This window comes from Athene noctua, chromosome 22 (assembly GCF_965140245.1).
Source record: "Athene noctua chromosome 22, bAthNoc1.hap1.1, whole genome shotgun sequence".
Lineage (NCBI taxonomy): Eukaryota > Metazoa > Chordata > Aves > Strigiformes > Strigidae > Athene > Athene noctua.
Genome location: NC_134058.1, coordinates 6,866,427 through 6,886,042, shown reverse-complemented (window position 1 = coordinate 6,886,042; position 19,616 = coordinate 6,866,427). Strand labels below are relative to the sequence as shown.

The following is a 19,616-nucleotide window of genomic DNA, read 5'->3' as shown; positions in this document are numbered from 1 at the left end:
ACGACTATAATCCTTTTGAGAAGCAGCCCAGGCCTGCTGGAAACAAGCCTAAACCTTGCATTTTTGTTAACAGCAAACCTCAAGATCGCTTTTTGGCCCAGTTCTGCTCCTGCGGGTGAGAAACTCCCACATCATCTGGCTGAAACACAGAGGAAGAGGAGCACAAATTCACCCTCTGGCCAAACTTGCATCGTGCTGCAAGAGCAGCTACTGCCCCACCGTGCTGCAAGTCAGCAGCGAATCCATTCGGATGCACGTATGCAAAACCACAGCGCTTCCCCCTGAAAATAAATTGCCCATCTACAAATATCCTGCAAACAAAGGTTTCATGCTGTTCCCAGGGCTGCTCCGATACTTGGCAGGACCCGAATGCCAGCCCCGGACAAAGAGGCTGCTCTGCTGACTGGGGGCACGCTCAGCTGCGCTGTGGCCATGCGGCACCTGTGAACCAACCTACAAACAAAACTGTTAGAGAGCAGCTAGCAAGCCCTGCAAGATTTTATCACACTTAATTTTAAGGCAGAAGCAGCAGATTTTGCAAAGGAGCGCTCCTCTGCAAACCAGAGAGTGGTGCTTTGGCACATGCCCCAGTGCTGGCCCCGCTGCCAGCGTTTTCATCCCGTTTCCTTGCAAGGGCTTTGCACTGGAACACAGCAGCCGAGGTTTTCCAGCCCCAACCCCACACTGCAGGGATGCTTTTTAAAACTAACCACCATCAGACTTCCTCGGTTGTGTTAATACCAGGTCCACACACCTCGTGAGTTGCCATCGAACCTGAGTGACCTTCCAGAGACACCGAGATACACGTGCAATCCTCTACACTGCGTGGGGAAACACATCCCGATTTCTCACCTACCAGCGTGTCGTACCTGGGAACAGCCGGGGGTCGGTGTAGGGCGCGCGTGGAGTTGACGGCTGCCTGCTCTCCCCTTTCTTCTCCCCCACACGTCAGGAGTAACTATTCCCTTACAATATATTGCAGTGCCATGAGGATGAGCCATCCTAGGACAGTGACGCTCATTCGCACTTCTCAGCACCCCGTGTCTCCCTCTGCTTTCCAAATACTGCCAAAGGGCAAGTATGCAAGTAGCCAGAGATACTCATTAGCCATTTGGGCATCTTTGGCATAATTACTACATGAGTCACAGCCCGTTTCACTGCAGTCATTGCACTTTACATATTTTTTTTTCAGATCTTTTCCTACATGAGACATTAAGAAAGGTGCTTTTGACAGTCTGTTTCATTAAACAGGACTTTCTGGCAAAGAAGCTCAATGAAAATTCAACTCCCAACTGCTCAGACAAGAAGCTTCACTTTTATTAAGATTTTCTATATTAAGATTTTCTAAGACAACTGTTAGGGTCGCGTTTTTTCACCAGGGAGAGAGGACTTCATACCTTGCCTCCTGCTGAGGGCAGGCTCTTAGGGGTACACGCACCTGGGAGACAACTTCCAAGGAGCTGTGCCACCTTTCCAACCCCTCAGCAAGAACCACAAGGGACCCTGTTCCCCAAATGCCTCAACCTGGGGTATATTCTTCTACTCTTTTTTTTAACTTATCTTCAGTATACGAGTCCCTTATTTGATGAAGTTATTTGGCCCATCTGAGATCGTGCCTTGGGGCACAGCACAGTGAACTTCCTGTGATATAACAACATAAATTAAGAGAGACAATATGAAATAATAACAAACAAAAGAAACTGTTATGTGGATTTGGGCCAGCATCCCTTCTTTGTCTTTGTTTTGGTCACCTGCACTCCTCTTGTACCTTATATCAACCATACTGCCAAGTCAACCTCTGCTGAACTACATCAGTATCAGCATCACACCAACCAAGCCCCATCCCTCCTGGCAGCCCAGAGGCCATACCAAGATCTGCCCCAAATTCATGGGAGATTCCACTCTCTACCCCCACCATCAACATTCGGACCATACGAGGGAGCCCGTGGGTGATTATGCTGATGCGTTTGTCCCCAGTCACTTTGCTGGGGCCGGCATCTGCCCTAAACCAGCCAACTACTGCAGAGTGCTCTGGCTTCCAAACCTTGGGAAGGGCCAACCACGCACACAAACACAATGTACAAAATATTTATTTAGAACAGGTCTGCTCGCACAGCATGCTCAGCAGTCGTTTCACCCTGCACACCTCCTGACAGCGGCGCATCCAGCTCCCAACCCCCTGGATTTATCCACTTGCCTCAAACAGATCTGTCCTTCGCATCAGAGCATAAAACACAACAGAAAGCAACTGAGGCAAGAAATTCATCCTCTCCCTGAGGAGCACAGGGCCCGTTTTCAGCCCACTTCCCATCCACAAGCACAGACAGACCTTGGCAGGAGTTGGGGCTGGCCCTGGGCCACCATCCCAGCCCCAGGCAGGAGCAGGGGAAACCTGCAGCACTACTCTGGCAATACAGTTTCCCTTAATAAGAAAAGGCACCGAAAAAAGGAGTGTTGCCCTTTTCCACTTGGAAAATCCTTGTTCAGTATCAGTTTGGTGGCTTGGAAAAGTCTTGCTTGTGCAAGGGGGAGAGCAGGTGAGAAGATACATTGAGTGGTCCTTATCTAAAACACCACAAATAACACTTTCAGTACTTCCAGCCCTTGTTTACTTCACAGCAGCAGACCTATCAGCATTCGGGTTTCTTTCCCCACAGTCTTTTGTGAAACCCTGTCCCGGGGAAAGCTTGTCCTGTCCCCATGCCGCAGCACTATGCACCCATCATGTCCTCCACATCACAGCTTCCAGGGAGCCCTGACCACTCCTGCACCCACAGACCGAGCCCCTCTTAGTGTGGTTGTTTAAGAAAAAAACCAAAACAAAACACAACATCAGACAAAAAAAACAAACCCCCAGCAGCATCACAGATTCCTCCTTTTTTTTTTTTTTTTTTTCTGTCCTTAAGTTATTTGCTGCCTCTCTGGCGCTTTCTCCTGGATCTCCTCGTACTTGGGCGGGGGGGTCAGCGGCTCTATCGTGATAGGGGCGGTGCTGTTCCCCTCTGCGAGGTTTAGCCTGATGTCCTTCAGGTGCAGCTTCTCCGACTTGATCCTGCGGACCTTGAGCGGCTTCAGGCGCTTGCTGAGGCGCGAGCTGTGCCGGCTGGGCTGCCGCTCCGGGCTGGGCTCTGCGCCGGCAGCTCCGGGCGCCTGGCTGCTCTCCTCGAGTCCCGTCAGCGATTCGTAGGAGGGCAGGGAGACGCTGATCCTGTTGCTCCTGTCTGAGTCTCTGGGCTCTGAGTAGCCTGAGTTCATCACCTCCTCGTAGCTGGGGACGTAGTACTGGGAAGACACATCTTCATCCTCTTCTTGACTAGAGGGGGAAAAATGAAGGCTGTCAGTAGTGCATCATTTCAGCTTCACTGGGGTAGGGGATGGAGAGAATAAACCCACTCCCCTGTCAAAACCTTAACAGATTATTTGCCCTTCTACATTGTACACCCGTTCCTTTTTGTTTGGTAGAACAGATCACAACCTACCTATATTCAGGCATGTTTTTATTTCCTTGTGACATACAACTGCCTTTGATCATCACTTTCTCTGCCCAAACACCACCTCTTCTATTACACAGCAGTGATTTCTTCCCCCCGCAGAACATGTCTTCCCTCTTGACAGTCCAAATTGAAAGGGACATCACCCTTCTGCCTTTGTCATTTGGATGCCTTTTGTGTTGAGCATCTATCTTGAATTTTTCCGCAAAGAGACTCAGGTCTGCAATACACTGACATCTAAGCCACAGGCACCTGCGCGTCGCCTGCACACACACACTTGGCATTTCTTTTGCATTATGAAGTTCCCCTTACAACCTAACAGGGAAAAAGAGTTTTCTGGCTGGATCTGCACACAGAGTCATTCTCTGCAGTCACCAACGGCAGCTCTCCCCCGCAGCATCCCCTAGGCAGCAGCCAGCAAAAGGCACCATCTCCTCCTGCCACCTCACAGCCCACGTTGTCCCTGTGCCCTGCTGTCTCTCTCCACACAGGCACTGTCAGCGCTGGGGACCACACGGATCCCCCACACTGCCAAGAGGGCTGGGGGCTCCTCCTGTGCCTGTGTTTGTTCAGGCCATGCCTGCTGTGGCAGGAGCCTTTACTCCACTTGCTGAAGTTCCCTGAGCAAACACAGGAGAGCCCCGCAGACTCGCACCAGGTCTAAACTCCCAGCTGCTGCTGAAAGGCTGCGTGGCACCTCTGGCTGCAGCCAGTGAGACAGCACGTCCTGCATCCCCAGCTCCTCTCCCTCCACAGCCCCTCGCCCAGGGCTTGCAGCAGCCATCCTGCTCCTCGGTGTTAACCATTAACCACCGGCCCCAGCGTGCCCTCTCAGCACACTAACTGTACCAACAAAAGCAGGAGCAGCCCGTCTCAGCAACGCTGGCCTGGCCACGGCTCCAGCTGGCCCCCAGCTTACACACAAACAACCCTCCCTTTCACCTACAGCACCGTAAATACAGCTGGAGTCATTCCTTCCTGATCTCCACAACGTATCTGACCCCTAAACCAAGAGACGTGCTTGCCTTTATTTTAGCACGCTCTGCCATCAGCCTTACCCTCCTCGCTCCTGAGCTCTTCGAGGAAGAATAACAGCCCTTGGTTTCATTCCTACACTCGATCCCGCTCCCTTTCTCCCCAGCAGGGCTCACCTGTCCTCCTGGTGCGAGGGCTCTGCAGACGGTTGGTGCTGCACATGAGCGATATCTTCGCTTTGCCTCTTCTTGTCCCGGATATTCAAGCAGATGGAGAGGAGCAGCAGCAGCACGCCCGCCCCCACCAACACGTACGCCACCGAGAAGGTCTTGCTCTTCAAAATGCCTCCGGTGCCGCGGTCGGGCTTGCTGCTGTTCCCAGCGTGGGTGGTGGGTTTATCCGTGGGGCCGAAGCCAGGGACGAGGTTCCAGACTGCCATGATGATGCCGAGGACGAGCATCCCCAGCCCTATCGCCGTCAGGGCGTAGTGCGAGCCATTGGCTCGAGACTGGGCCATGGCTCCCGCTGCTGGCTGGCCAGCTGGGCTGCCCCCACCTTACAGCATGGCTCAGGGCAAGGGGGGTGCAGGCCGGCTAGCATGCGTGTGGTCCCCTCCCGCGGCAGGCGGCGAGCTCTGGGAAGAGACAGAAAGGGATGGTTAGAGCATGGAGAGATGCAAAGGCTACACAGCTACTGTTTCAGTGGCCAAAATAACATTGTCTTATTCTGCTAATGCTGGAAATCTAATTCCACGGTGTCTGTGGGGAGTGCACGGCAGTCAGCAGCAGGATCCTTGCTGGTCACTCTCATCGTGACCTGGGCAGCAGCATCTATCCCAGGCTTGGCCTGGTCCCCTCCCCACCACTTTCAGGCTCACAGCACAGAAAGGCAAGCACTGACTCTCTTCCTTCTTCCCCCCTTTACAGGAAGCTTTCGTTCAGCTACAGTACAACCAGACACATTACATCGCACACGGATGAGATTCCCTCTCCACAGAGCAGCTGCACAAATCATGTACCAAAGGGCAAGGGGAGGCTCCTCTCTGGCCCCTTCCAAAACTCCTGCAGCGCTGCAGAAAGTACAGCAAAACATTTGTGCTGATCCTAAATCTCCAACTTCCTGAGCACTGCGGGATCCTATCAAACTGAAACACCAAATCTGAATTTGACCCTTTGCTGTTTTCTCAGCTGTAATATCCACAAACCTTAGGAAAGAGCCAAATAACTAATGTTTGCTATGGGCTTAGACTGACCATCCTTAGGAGGGTGATTATTGACCTTTTCACAGACCCCCCCCCAAAAATGCCTCCAAAATAAATTTCACTGCTTAGAGAAACGCTCCACTCATCGTGGAGCTGCGCTGCCTTAGACAAACAGCTGTTGTCAATGCAAACTAACCAGAAACAGCTCAGAAACAAACCTCTAGATGTACAAGTTCTCTTTTCCCCCTTTTCGAGACAGCAGGGCTGCCTGCGGTGCTGGCTGCCTGCCCTGCAACACCTCCCTGCCCGGAGAAGAGAAAGCAAAACTGCTGCTCTCCCTGCCAAGCCAGCCCTGTGGCTTCCCCCGGCCGCTGCCTCCAAGGGTTGCTCCAAACTCAAGTCCCTGGTGCATCCCAAGGCTTGTTTCTGGCCAGTGCTCGCCCACCTCCGACTAACAGACACTGTGGTGAGTCCCCTGGCTGCATCCCACCGAGCCGAGTGGACTCGGACCCATCCAAGCACTGCCGTTCCCCACCAGCCAGGCCATGCGTGGGAAGTCCTCCTCCACCACCTCGATTGAATCGGACCAGATGTGCTCACTTTCCAAAAATAAACACGTGGAATCGCATCTCCTGGCCACTTGCCTCCCTGACCTTGGCTTGCAATCCCTTCCTGCAAACCACAGGCAAGTAACTCGGATCCCCGCAGTAAAGCTCCCCCATCCCCACCCGAGAGAACCTTGCAGCAGCCTCCCTGTTTTACGCATGTGCCAAAACCAGCAGGCAGCTGCGCAAACATGCCAAGATTTCCTCCTTTCTTCCCCAGCCCCGGCTGCTCGATGCTTGTTTGTGCTAGAAGCCACCCTTGGACACGCCGCTGCTGCGTGGTGTCTCCATATACACCCTCACCCTTCAGCGTGGCCGTCCAGGTCAACGGTCCCAAGCTTCATGTTTGCTTGTTCAGCTCAAGAGCAAGCCTAGATTGCAGGGTCAAGGGCCAGAATAAACTAGCATTCCCAGAAAACAGACCAGCTCCAGCTGCTTTCAGGAAAAGACACACACGCAAGCCCGGAGAGGAGAAATCTGCAGAGCAACTTCCCCATCACTGCTTGTGCCCCAGCACCGCTGCCGAAGCTCAGCGAGGGGTGTCCCGGCCCCGTGTCGGGGCTGTCGGCGCTCACACAGACCCAGGCCAGGAAAAGTCTTTGCTCCCGTGGTCTGTCCAGGGTTACTGGGCGAACACGAGCTGCTGGCGGGCGGGCAGGGGCAAGCCCACCATGCCCAGTGCCACTGCCAGAGCTGGGCTGCTGCCGTACAGCACTGGCTGCCCCTCGGGGAAGGCATCCCCTGCCCTCCTTTAGTCTGGTCCTAGCAAGCTGAGGATGCGGCAAAAGCTGCCTCTGAAAGGTCCTCACCAACATCCCGAGAGCAATCCTTGCTACATGTGCAGCTGTTGGGTTTCTTCCTTATCTATTTATCCAAATGAGCTCCCATCCCCGAGCTATTTGGCAAGGCGTTTCACAAATGGACACTGGCCAGCTGAGATTTCACTTGCAAACTGCTGTGAAGGCTTTGGGGCAGAAAAATTGTGCTGCATGCACAGTGGGAACAGAAAACAGGCAGGGCTGGTAACATCTACCCATGGTGTCTAAACCTCCTTGCCTGTTCCAAATCTCTCTGTATTCCCTTGGGCACCTCACCCCTGGAAGTGAGCAGGATTTAAGCTTCTACATAATCTCTGCGCCTGAAAGTTTTACGCAGATCCTACGCTGTGCTACCCTGCAGCCTCGGAAATCAGATTAAGGCAGGAGACTTGACATACAAGTCTGTCTTTCCATTGAATTAGCTCTTCTTTTGGCTTTCCAGAGTGCTCTTATCTCTGATTTTGCAGTAACCCTGGTGCCCTGACGTCAGCGGCCAGAGAAAGGAGCTGCTACTGTCTCTGCCTTGGGTCCAGCATCCCTGGTGCTGTCTGGAGCAGCGGGGACAGCCCCACCAAGATGGACACCAGTCAGCATGGCAAAAGGGTGCTGCAGCTTGAGGGTTCAGGGAAGCCCCAAACCAACCACCAACTCACCGTCTCACTGTGGCCGGTATCTCCAAGGTGGCATCTGCTGTGGCTGTCCCGATCAGAAGGGGTGGAGTAGCACACAGCCAGTGCCGTCCTCCCAGATCCAGCAACAGGGGGAATTCCCTGCTCTGTGGTTGTACTTGTTTACTAATTCTCAAGGGATTTTTCCTCCATGACTTCCCTTGTCTTCCATAACCGCTCCACTGCGCTCTCCTACTGCACAAAGCCCCGACCACCTGACCCTTACTCACCATCCTTACACCACGAGCCTGATCCCTTCTCACCTGTGCCACGGAGCCCGGTGGCAACGTCCCCCCTCTATCAGGCTCTTCAGCCCTGCTCCAGCTGCCGCCTGCCTGCGTCCCCCTCCCTCCACCCGCAGCATGGGGTCTCCCCCGCAGCCAGACCCACCTTCGCCCTGTCCCACGCATGCCTGCAGCCCTGTGCCACGCTGGCAATGATTTACGCCAGGATCTCCGAATCATTAAACTCCGACCGGCGTGGCTGCAAAGCTGGGGGCACCTGCACTGCCTTCCGCGCTCGGCTGGGCTTCCCACACCTCTCACCGGCATCCTGCAGGCTGCCAGAGCCAAGGGACGCTTTGTGACTTCTCCTGGGACATTTTCAACTGTTCAGTCGACACGGGAGGGCTCGGGGATAAGCCCTTTCTGGAGCACCGCACCCCAACGCGGCTGGACGCACCCCAAAGGCTTCTGGCACGGGTGCCCAAGGCGGGGCGGCAGCCGATAGCATCTTCCCCTCGGTGGGAAACACCAGCCACCCACAACGAGGGTCCCACCACGGGGATACAGATCCCCCCTCAACAGAGTCAGCCCCAGATCAGGCTCCACACCTCGGTGCTCCCAGTGAAACGCCAACCCCGTTGGGGTGACTCACGAGGAAGCACGACACCCATCGCTGCCCACAGCAGCACCCACGCTCCTCTGCCCTCTGCAACCTTTGGATTTTTCCCCTCCCATGTCATGACATCACCTTCCCGCTCCTGCTCCAGCAGCAACACCTTTGTCATGGGATCACAAGAAATGAGTCTGCAGTTTGGGGAAAGGGTCAATCCTCGATGCAGTCACAGGGCACGGGACAAGCTCGCTCAGACTGAGCTCCAGGGCTTCCTCGCTGCCGAGGAGGAGTCGGAGCATGACGCAGGGCTCAGAGTGTGCCCCCAAGGAGCGACACGTCCCCTTGAAGCCTGCCTCCAAAAACCAGTCTGCAAGTCCAGCACCAGTCATGAAACACTAGACAAATTTTCTGAAAAAATTTTGGCGAAAAGAAATCCATTTTATGAAGACTTTTTTAAAATACACGTGGGTTCAACCTACCAGCAACACAAAACTCTACGTGGAGTCAGAAAACCAACAGGCCAGGCAATATTTTGTCTTTTTCTTTGGCCATCCTTGCTGGCTACATTATACCTGCCCACAGCAGCAGGGATGTTTCTGTCCAGATGCAGCTCAGGGGCTGAGGGGAATTCTCCTGCCCAGTGAGGAGAGAAATACCCAGAGATATCCCTCTGAGCTGGGAAGAAGCAGCACTACTGCCCATTTGGGCAATTCCTCTTCCTTTGGACAAGTACCCAGCCCATTTTAGAGCGTCTCACCAGGGACTAGAGAGATCCAGAGGGACAGCCCCGTGCAGACTATCAGGGCTTTTCCACATTTTGCTGCTCATGCTTCCTGCCAAGAGTGCACAGGAATGCACCCACATTCATCGCTCCTGGCACTCCCTCCAGACATTTTAAGTTATTTCAACCTCTTTTTTTTTTTTTTTTTCTTAAATTTTATTTTTAACAACTCCTCCTCAACTGTGCTCTTGCAGACAGCACCAGGCGAGCAGCACTGTTTCCTTAAAGCCCTGCACAAGGTGCTCCCCCACGCTGGTCTGGCGTCAGCCCACCCTGGAGGGGAGCCCAGGGCCCCCGACCCCGGTGCTGCGACTTCCTGCAAAACAAGGGTGTCACGGGACAGCAAAGGCTGCCCGGCCCACTCTCGGGCTCAGGATGCTGCAATCTGCCTGGCTGGCCACCGTGGCCACCACGGCCATGCTGATGGCTGCAGAACAGCAGCAGCGGGGCTTGCAGAACGCCCCATTTGCAGGAGGCAGCGCCCGGCCCGTCTCCAGCTGAAGGCACCTGCCTCCACCGTCACCCTTCCGCACTCCGGACACGGGTGGGTGATCAAGTCACCACCCGTTTAAGAACTGGCATGGATTACACGAGCCCCAGTAACTGTATACCCTGAGCCTTAATCATCACTTAATCATCAAGCAGCCAGCCATTAGCTTGAACTTTGCCATCGATGTATGGGATACTGCCTTCCAGACTCTTTCTCTCCCCGTAATTTCATTACGGCCATCAGAGCGGTGCTTGCTGCAAATCAGTAATGGACTCAGACACAGAGTCCTTTTCAATTTATACTTAAGGACGTTGCCATTTATTCCTGGGGATAATGCTGCGGCTGCAGCACTGAGGCTGCGCCGGAGGTCAGCGAGCTGCCACCGTGTCCCCGACTGTTGTGCAAGCAGCGTCCTGAGGCTTTTCCTGAGCCTGGCTCACCCATGTAGCTGGTGCCAGCCTAACACCTCTGGGCCAGGCTCTGCTAAACCAGAAATTTTGGGGGGGGGGGGGGGTATTTGCCTCCATTCTGGCTAGAAAAGGGAGTTGAATTGCCAGCCTACGCTGTGCGCCCAGGCCTGGGAAAATCCCAGCGCTTTGACTTAGTCTCCTTCCTGCTTTTCTTTTGACTCCACTCTGCACCTTTTTGTTTGTTGGTGGGTTTTTTTAATTTTCCTCATCTGCCGTTTCCTGCTGAGATAAAACCATTCCTCCCAGCAGCCCTCCCGTGCTGTTCGGACTGTGACCTCTCCCCCTCTCCATGCCGGACAACACACTCTCCTCCTCTGGAGATTTTCAGCGCTTCTAGACATCATCCATCGGCCTTTCTGATGTCTTCCGAAGCCAAATCCATCATTCCCTCGGAGTGCTCGGAGCACTTCCCAGCCCTCCTGGAGTGCTTTAAGCAGCTCCTGTCACACCATGGGATCCCCCCGAGCCTTATCTCCCCTCGCTGCAAGCCACTAACCCGAGATGCCACGCTGCCATCGGCCTCGCCACTGCTGCCTTCCTCATCCTCAGCCTGGACTTTCAGCAATGTCCTTCCTCTCGCTGTGCCCCGCTGCAGCATCACCTCTCTCCACGCGTTTCAAGCAGCCTTCTTTGACAAGCAAGACCCACGAACAAAAACCTGCTGCAGACGGCAGAGAGGAGCCAAGGGGGCAGAAAGGGAGAGCTGGGCGATGCAGGGGGAGGGATGGAACCAGCCGGGCAGCCAAGCGACGCGCGGCGGCCAGGCACAAAGCAGCAGTGTTCAGCGAGGCAGGCACAGGTATTTTAATAGGGATGGAGGTTTGCCGGGGATTATGCCACTGCACGCTACCTGCACAGCTCACACAGGATATTCAGCTGCTTCAGCAGAGCCTCGACACCCGTTTCTGCCTAATAAATACAGTAGGAACAAGAAACACATGGAGCAGTGTTCAGGAGACAGACACGTACCTGGGCTGCTGGAGGGATCTCTCTGGCCAGGAGAGTGACAGACAGCCCTGCCCGGCCCCGGCCTCCACGGGAGCGCGGCTACAGGCACCACTGCCGCGGCGCCGTGTCACTGACACTCAGCTGTCCTCAGGGCACCGACGGGACAGCCAAACCTTCCCCCTTCCTCCGGCACTTCCCGCCCTGAGGATTTTCCCACCCGTGTAATTACCCCCAAATAAAAATCAAAGGCACCTCATGTACTTCCGAGCCATTCTGGCTGAGGGCTGGGTTCACCAGTCCCACACCCATACATTCCTCATTGCCACCTGGGAGGTTTCCCTTTCTGGCTGTCACACCAAGATGTCCAGGGCCTTGGATGGCTGTAGGATGCTCAGCTACGTTGTAGAGGGATGCATGGCCACAGTGTCCCACCGAGCAGCGACCAAGGTCTGCACTGGAGGAGCTTTAAGGAGCCTGAAAGCCAGGACCACACCTCCTGGTGCAGCTTCATCTCACCCAGGCTGCACCACGCAAAGCCGAGGGCAGCCCGTTTCACACGGGACATGCTCACAGAAGGGCTGATTTCTGCTCCCCCACAAACCCAGCTATGCCAGGCTCGGAGACACCCACCCCCATCATGTCACCTCCAAAAAGCAAACACCATCTTTGCAGACAACTGCTTTGGGATGGCAGTGCTGCTCCCCCAGACCTGGGGAGCTTCAGCAGGGCATGGGTGACCCTCAAGACAGGGTCCCCTTACACACAACCTCAGCAGCAGCAAGGCCCCCCAACCTATATCTGTCACACTGGTGCTGTGATTCCCCAGACAGCCCATTTTCAAGCCAGTATGGGGGAGAGACACGCTGGGATTGCACCTAACACACACAAACATGCAGAGCTGGCTTAAAAGGAAAACAAACCACCCAGGCAAAGCTGTCAGCAATAAAGTCAATAAACCCATCCGCCAGCAGTTATGAGTCCCAGCACGGGGCTGACAGAGGCCACGCTTAGGGCGGGTGGAGCAGGGCCAGCAGTAGTCCTCCCCTCCCAGCCACCAGCACCGGGCTCCCGTAACTCACAGCCCCCGAGAAATACCCACTTGATGGGCCTTGCCTTCCAAACCAAGGATACAGCAGCTCTTTCCTTGCCCCTCAAGACAACGTAGGAATTAATCATCAAAGCAGTGATAGGAACTTGCTAAAATAATCCAGCCTGTCACGACGTGTATCCCAAAACGCACCGAGGAGGGTGCGTGCCAGCCCAGCGCACACCTCAGGTGACTAACCGCATTCGCTGCGGGCCGTGGCTTCACCAAACCCCCCGTTGCAGCTCCTGACTTGCTTTCGCAGTGGGATTTTTTTCTAAACCAACACTCAAGAGGCGTTCGCAGATTTGCCGGAGCCCTTCAAAGCTCCGGGCCGCTCTTTCTTTTCCAGTAACAGCACGATAAGGAGAACTGAAACCGGCGTTCAGTTCATAAACCACCCGGCGCAGACCTGCCCTGCACAGGTTTCTTTCTCTTTGTCTTTGTTTGCTTTCCAAACAGTCTCCCCGCACACACCGTCCCTTGCGCCTTCCCGGGGACTAACGTCTTCGAGCAATGGGCTCGTGATACGTCACTCCTCTGCCACGCTGCCAGCCCTGGGAACCGGCCGCCGAGGCACCGGTGGGTCTGGCGTGGGGCTCGTCTCACGCCCTCCCCTGCTCCTGACACTGATGCTGCTGCGGCTGATCCTTCCCAAAAGGGCCACTTCTCTTTTCCTGGCTCTTACAAAGGTCACCCCGGTACCCGCAGGTGCTGCCGGGGCGCCCCGAGCCCACGTGTCACGAACGGGTGACCCCCATGACACCGCTGCTCCCCAACCCCGACACCCCAACCCTCTAGCGCCCGCTCGCCCGCACCCTGGTTTGGGGGTGTCTCCCGCAGAGTCTCCCCACGGGTGGTTTCACCTTCCTGAGCTCTGGCCAGTGGCCCCTCGCTCCCGCGGGCCACGCTCCGACCCACACCAGGTAGTCCCAGCCCCGGCGCCGGGGTCCGGCGACTAAACCTGACCGCGACCTGCCGCTCATCCTGGGCTCGAGTCCAGCCTAATCCTGGCCCAGGACTGAGCCTGACCCGGGCCTGCCCCTTGCCCGAGGTCTAAGCCTGACCCAGTCCCGTTCCCCGCCCCGGGCACGGCCGGATCGAGCCCGGTCCCGGTCGCCGCTCGGGCACGGCGGGTCCCAGCCCGGCCGGTCCCGTCCCTTCCCGGGGCAGGGGGTCCCGCCGCCCCCAGCCCGGCCCGGCCCCACGTACCTCCCCGGCGGCGGCTGCGGGTCCCTCCCGGGCCGGCCCGCCCTGCCCGGCCCTCCCGGGGCGGCGCTTACAGGGCCCGGCCCCGGCGGCGGGGCGGCCCGGGGCAGCGCTCCCCGGTCCGGGGCACCGGAGAGGGGCAGAGGGAAGGGGACCCCGAAAACCAGCCGAGAGCCCCGGGCCGGGCAGGCGGGGGGGCTCCGGGCAGCCTCTCGCCTCCCCCCTTGGAGGCATTTCCAGCCGCGAGCCCCCCCCGTTACGGGCAATTCCAGAGCGCCCAGCGCCGCGCAGAGCCGCCCGAGAGGAGGATTCGCTCTCCTGGAAGCTCTTTATATCGCATCAGCCTGGCCGGGCTGACCCCGGCCGTCACTAACACGCTTCTCCTCCGTCCCTCCTCTCCGGAGTTGTGCGTTCTGTCGGTATTTTAGTTCTAAAAGTTCTCAGACAGCCAGGGAGGGGGGAACTGCGCCGGCTGATTTTAGTTCCCCTTCTCCAGCAGGTCCGCGCTTCCTCCAACAGCGAGCTCAGTCAGGAAAGGGATGTGCTGCGGTGACAAGCAAGCAAAATTTGTTCCTTTTCCCACACTTTTCAGAGGTTCAGGGGATGAACTCCAGCCCGCCAGCTTCCCGGGGGTCCCCGCACCCCACAGGCTGCTCCCGCAGCACCTCCTTCCTGCAATCCCTACAATCCAGCATGCAATGTAAAAAAATTACATTTTTTTTCCCTCACTTTGTGGGTCGCAGCTGGAGCTGCAGGTTGCGTCACCCCCCCTGAGCAGGGGCTTCACAGTGCTCCAAGAGTCACAGCCCCCATTTCTAGTTTGAAAACCAGCTCATGGGGGATCAGCGTTATGAAACCGGCTCTGCTCGTGTCGGTATGAGCTTTGCCTCAAACGAGTGGCTCCGAGCACTAGACGCAGAAGCTCCGTTTTGAGGAACTACAACTGCTTGGTCACATCGCTCTGTTCAACAGGGCAAAGCCGACATCCCCACAAAGCCAGGCTTGTGTTCACAACGAGCCCGCAAAGTGCTTTTATCAGGCTGCTGCCCTCTATAAACTCTCCCCAGTTCACCACCTGCGCTCTGGGAAGCGCCGTTCCGGGTACGGCCCTCACCCCGGCTGCTGGCCACGTGCCCTGGCCTCGTAGCCAGACAGTCCCGTGGTTTCCAGGCTGAACGTCGGGGACCGACCCACCAACTCCTGCCCCCTCTCTGGTAGGACGTTAGGAACAAACAATTAACAGGCACAGTTATGCACGGGGTCATGGGCTGCTCCGGGGTGTGGAGGCAGGGAAATGCTCCATGTTTCCGTGCGTATCTATAATGAAACTAAACAATCTTTCCATGCGATAATTACAAACTTGGGAGCATGTCCCCAAGCAGTGGCACAGAGGGGGCATCGGCACAGGCTACAGCTGGATTTTGGCAAACCCCATCACAATTAATACTGCGTCCAGTGTCACCTCTCCCCAGCTGCCATCCCAGCAGCAATCAGGACGTGTTTTTCCAGGCCCTTCTCACACACGGCTGTAATAATAAACACTGCCAAGGTCTCAAATTCTGTTGGAGATGACACTCAGGTGGGTTTTTCCTAAGCACGAGTGAAAAAGCAGCACTTGCTGGACCAGCCACTGCAGTTTTTCCTGTCCTTTAAGCCCTGCAAGTCCTTGCAAAGGCAAAAGCCATCATGAACCCAACACAACTTGTCACATCCCCTCACGTGAATCAGCATGCCGTAGCCCTGCCTCGGGGCCACTGGTGCTCAGGATGCAGGGTGGAAACCCCCCATTTCCCTCCAACTCTCCCTACCAGCACAATCCCACACAGAGACGATGGTATTTTCCACTGACTCACCTGCCCTGGCTCCTCCTCCGGGTGCACGGCAGCGCTGCCCTTCCCCACTCACGATACCTTCCTTCTCTAATCCAAAGGCCAATCTCGAGAGACATGCAATTTAAAAAAAAAAAAAAAAATTATTAAATATATCTGCATATATTGTTGTGTTTTTTTTTTTTTCCCTTGAACCAATTGTTTTGCATTTTCAGGCTTGGTCACCTGCTCAGGCAAATTCTCCCCACTCCTTCCCCTCCCCGCAGCACCTTTCTGTATGAAACACAAACCTGTTGTCTCCAGCTGCTCTGGCAGTCGGTAGTATAGCAGCGAATTGTTTTCTCTACAGGTTAGCTGTGAGAAAGCGGGGGGTAAATACACTTTACACAGTGACTGTCACTGATCCTGCGCGGGGAGAGCCCAGCCCCAGCTGGGGCAAGGTCACCCACCCTGCAAAGGGACCCTGGAGACTGTGAGCACAGAGGGGACATTCATAAAGCAGCTCCTCATGTTCCCGCTCTGCAAAGCTGAATATTGGCCAGAAATGGCTTTTTCTGCAGCCGCAGGGCTGGGTGAGCCGGCTGCACGTTTCTGCGTTGGTACATTCAAGCCATTTCAGCTCTCCCTTGGCTTCTTCCCTCCGAAGCAGATTTCCTTCTCCTCTCCCCTCGTGATGCTGACTCAGACCGGTTTGCCCATCCCTAAATCAAGGGGGCTCACTCACATCCCTCGAAGGGCAGAGCGCGGATGGCTGCTAATGCACCCGCCTTCCCTGCCATGCACTTTGCTGTGGGCTAATGCATTTACATGCATTTCTTAGGCTCATTTGCCTTTCTAGCTATAGCAGCCATCCTGGCATGGGTATTTATCTATGGGCAGCTCAAATCCTCCCCTTGCAAACACTCACCGCCCAGTCTGGGGCCAGCTGGTACCTCTCCGGGTTGTTTATCCAGCCAAATATGTAGGATAAAGACTTTGCTTGCACAGGAACACCAAGGAGGAAACAGGAGCCCGGCTGGAGCCATCAGCAGGCAACAAAAGGGCCTTTCAGAGGGGCGTTTGATGCTCTGGTACTTGCAGAGATGCCAGGGACTCATGTTACCCTGCGTTAGTGGCAGAAATTACTCACTGGCAGTTTGCCCCCCCATTTTTTTATACTCAAAGGAAGGTGCTCAACATGTACAGTAAAATCACCGCTGCAAAGCCCAGCCCAGAGCGTGGCCACATCCTGGGATTCCTCCAAACCTTTCCAACAGAGAGCCCAAACCACTGCTCTGGGTGACACGCCACTCCGGGATACCTGCAGCCAGACAGCTTGTCCTGGAAGAAGAAAAGCCCATCCATCTGAGTCAAATCAGCTGAGCCACCACATTTTCGATCTATTAACACAGAGTGTTATTTTTTTACAGTTAGCACCAGAAGTATAACACATCTGGGGCTGGGGAGGATGTTCAGCTTCACACTCCCTCCATCTCCCCAGTCCTACAGCCCCCAAACTGCCCCTTCCCTTCACAGTGCAGCCTTTCAGGAGGGGGGAGATTTGATTTCTTGCCCCGGGCTGGGGGACAGTCTTGTCCCAGGTGCTTGCACCCCTCCATGAGAAGTAGGTTGCCAGCAGCTGGCAGCGGGAAAGGTGAACTTCTGCACATGGCCTGTAGAGCTGCACCAGCAACCAGGGCAGGAGAACAAAATGGGGGAATCCTGGGATCATGAGTGCTGATTAGATGATCTTTCCTTGGCTGTGCTAATTAATTGCTGCCCCATTGCCTAGACCGGGAGCAAAAGTCCCGATGTGCCACACGCAAACCTACCCCCGGGGGCTGCATCCAGCCCCTTCCCCGGCACCGGCAAGTGAAGCGCCCGGCTCCTCGCTTGCTGAGGCTGCCAGCGCGTGGGTAAACACGAGCACAATATTTGCCAGGCACACCATCTGCCTGGGGAGCAGCCGCGCCGTGGCCATCTGCACCGGCAAGCCGGCTGCGGCAGCCAGGCCACGGCTGCCCGCTCCCAGCCAGAGCCTGGCCCCGAATTCCCAGCCCCTCACTGGACGTGGAGCATGGTGAAGCCTCAGCTTTGCCCCCAGGATGAAAGTCCATCCCAGTCTGCTCTGTGATGGGCTCCCTCAAGTCCCAGTTCCCAGCCCACAAGGACTGGTCTATACTGGTATCTCTCCCCCCATGCTTTGCTTTCTATTCCCCAATTTAGAGAGCACTGGCCAGGGCTGCAGGCTGGGAACCAGCCATGCAACCGAGTATGGAAAAAAAAAAAAAAGGAAGAGGAAGAGGAAAAGCATCTGCCTGGGAAGCATTTCCACCTGCTCCTGCTTAGCACAATCCTGCACTGGCCCGGTAGGAGGATGTGACCTGCCGGCATCTCCCTGGCAGGGTGAGGAGCAGCTTCAGAGAGAGGGTGCGGGGAGCAGGTGCCTGGGGGGCTGCTGGGACATGGTGTAGAGGACAGTGGTTCCAGTACAACCAGTCCAACCACCGCACCAGGTCTCCCATTTGCCATTCCAAGCATACGCACATCTGCAACCTGGAAAACAGCATAAGTAAAGCTGCTGTATTAATAACAACAAATAACCCACAGCTTCCTCCTGGCGCTGGTCTGAGGGCTGCTACATCTCATCTGTGATGGTCTGGCTTAGCCCTGCCTTGCCAAAGCGCAGCTTGGCTGGGCAGGAGACCCCCCCTTTGCTGCCAGTGCAACACGTGAGAGAGGGTTGAGGAACTTGTTCATTTTCCTCGGGGCTTCTGTGTCCTGGGTTACGCCACCAGGAAGAGAGTGGCTTGATCAGGACAAGAGAGGACTTGGGAATACGAGATCCAGGGCTTGAGGATAACAGGGCTGGAAGAGAAGAGCTAGGGTGGTGGTGTGTGGTTGGGTATATAAGAGCTGAGCTGAGCTTTAACGTAGCTTTACAGAATTAGGAGCAGATGGTGAGCGATGCCTTGTGCCCGAGAATGGGAAAATGCCAGGCAATCACTCACCAGTGATGAGAAAACTCCAAGAAAACCTTATGACCTGGATACGGGACCTGACGGCAGCTCCAGTGTCCCGGTCGGATGGAGTGGAGCCACTCGGTCTGTGCTGCTGTACCAGGCTGGGGCAGCAGGAAGCAAGGACTAGGGCTGAAATGGGGGACAGGTGCAGGGACCACGCTGGCTTGGCAGAGCAGGATGTCCCGAAGGCCACGCGGGATGCCAGAGGCGAGGGATGCTCTCGGGCACTGCCGCCTCCCCTGGGCTGTGCAGACGAGGACTCAAAGGCATTTCCAACATTGGCTTTGTACACACAAAGCAGCAAGAGAAGACACCTTCAAGGAAAACACTAAAAATGAGTGAATAAACAAGAGGGACATTTCAAAATTTTTGTCAATCCTGAGCAATAAACCAGCAGCCTCAGTGGTGGCTCTTGACACCAGCGTTTGGGGAGATGCCACCATTCATAGCCCCCATCACCCACAGTCTGCGACCAACCATGTCTCAAAACCCATCAACCATCCTGATGATCTATTCAGCTATTTAATGTAGACAGGTTTAGCTCTTTAATGAAAAAAACACAGCCCAGGGAGGTGAGATCACTTGCCTAAAGCAATGGGGTGAGTCCGTACCAAGACAGGAAACCTCCCCAGGACTCACCCCTGCTTCCCTGCTGCAACCTCTCAAACCTGCTCCTGCTCTACAGGTTATTAGTGCACGGCCGTGGTGTGACGGGTGAACACAGCTCCAGTTGTAACGTCACCCAAAACCACCACCAGGACCAGCACGGCTTGCTCACACCCCGGTGAAGGTGCACAGCAGTCCCCAGGTGCCCCCGCCTGCAGGGTACCTCGGCACAACACCTCATGTCCCAGCACGGAGCTGGGATATTTTCCTTTCTTGGCATAAAGTCCTCACCCAGGAAACGCGCTTGTGACTCCGACTGCACGACAAGGTTATTATCAGTGCAAAGGGCACAAACTCTGCCAGTCAGACCTAAAATAAACACGCCCCAGGCCAGGCCTAAAACCTGCCTCGTGTTGCATCTGTTGGGCTGCTCTCTGCATCTTTTAAGGCACGGATGAGCCATTTTCAGCCAGGAGCACTGCGAGGGACTCACTGACTTTGGGCATCATAAGTCAACTGGCCACGCAAGCCTTTGGCCACGTGTCAGGGGGGAGTCGGCGGGGCGACACGGGCCACGGAGGCGGCTGCGGGGTCCCCTGCGC

General features: G+C 55.6%; 1 protein-coding gene across 1 annotated transcript; it reads right to left on the bottom strand.

Moving 5' to 3' along the window:
• Positions 1-1,226: 1,226 nt before the first annotated feature.
• On the bottom strand, positions 1,227-7,964 carry TMEM51 (transmembrane protein 51). The gene is made up of 3 exons (XM_074924784.1): positions 7,744-7,964; positions 4,643-5,100; positions 1,227-3,313 (listed from the first exon to the last, which is right to left on the bottom strand). Exons 2-3 carry the CDS (start codon positions 4,981-4,983, stop codon positions 2,902-2,904), a joined length of 753 nt encoding a protein of 250 aa, XP_074780885.1. The 5' UTR covers positions 4,984-5,100; positions 7,744-7,964; the 3' UTR covers positions 1,227-2,901.
• Positions 7,965-19,616: the final 11,652 nt, after the last annotated feature.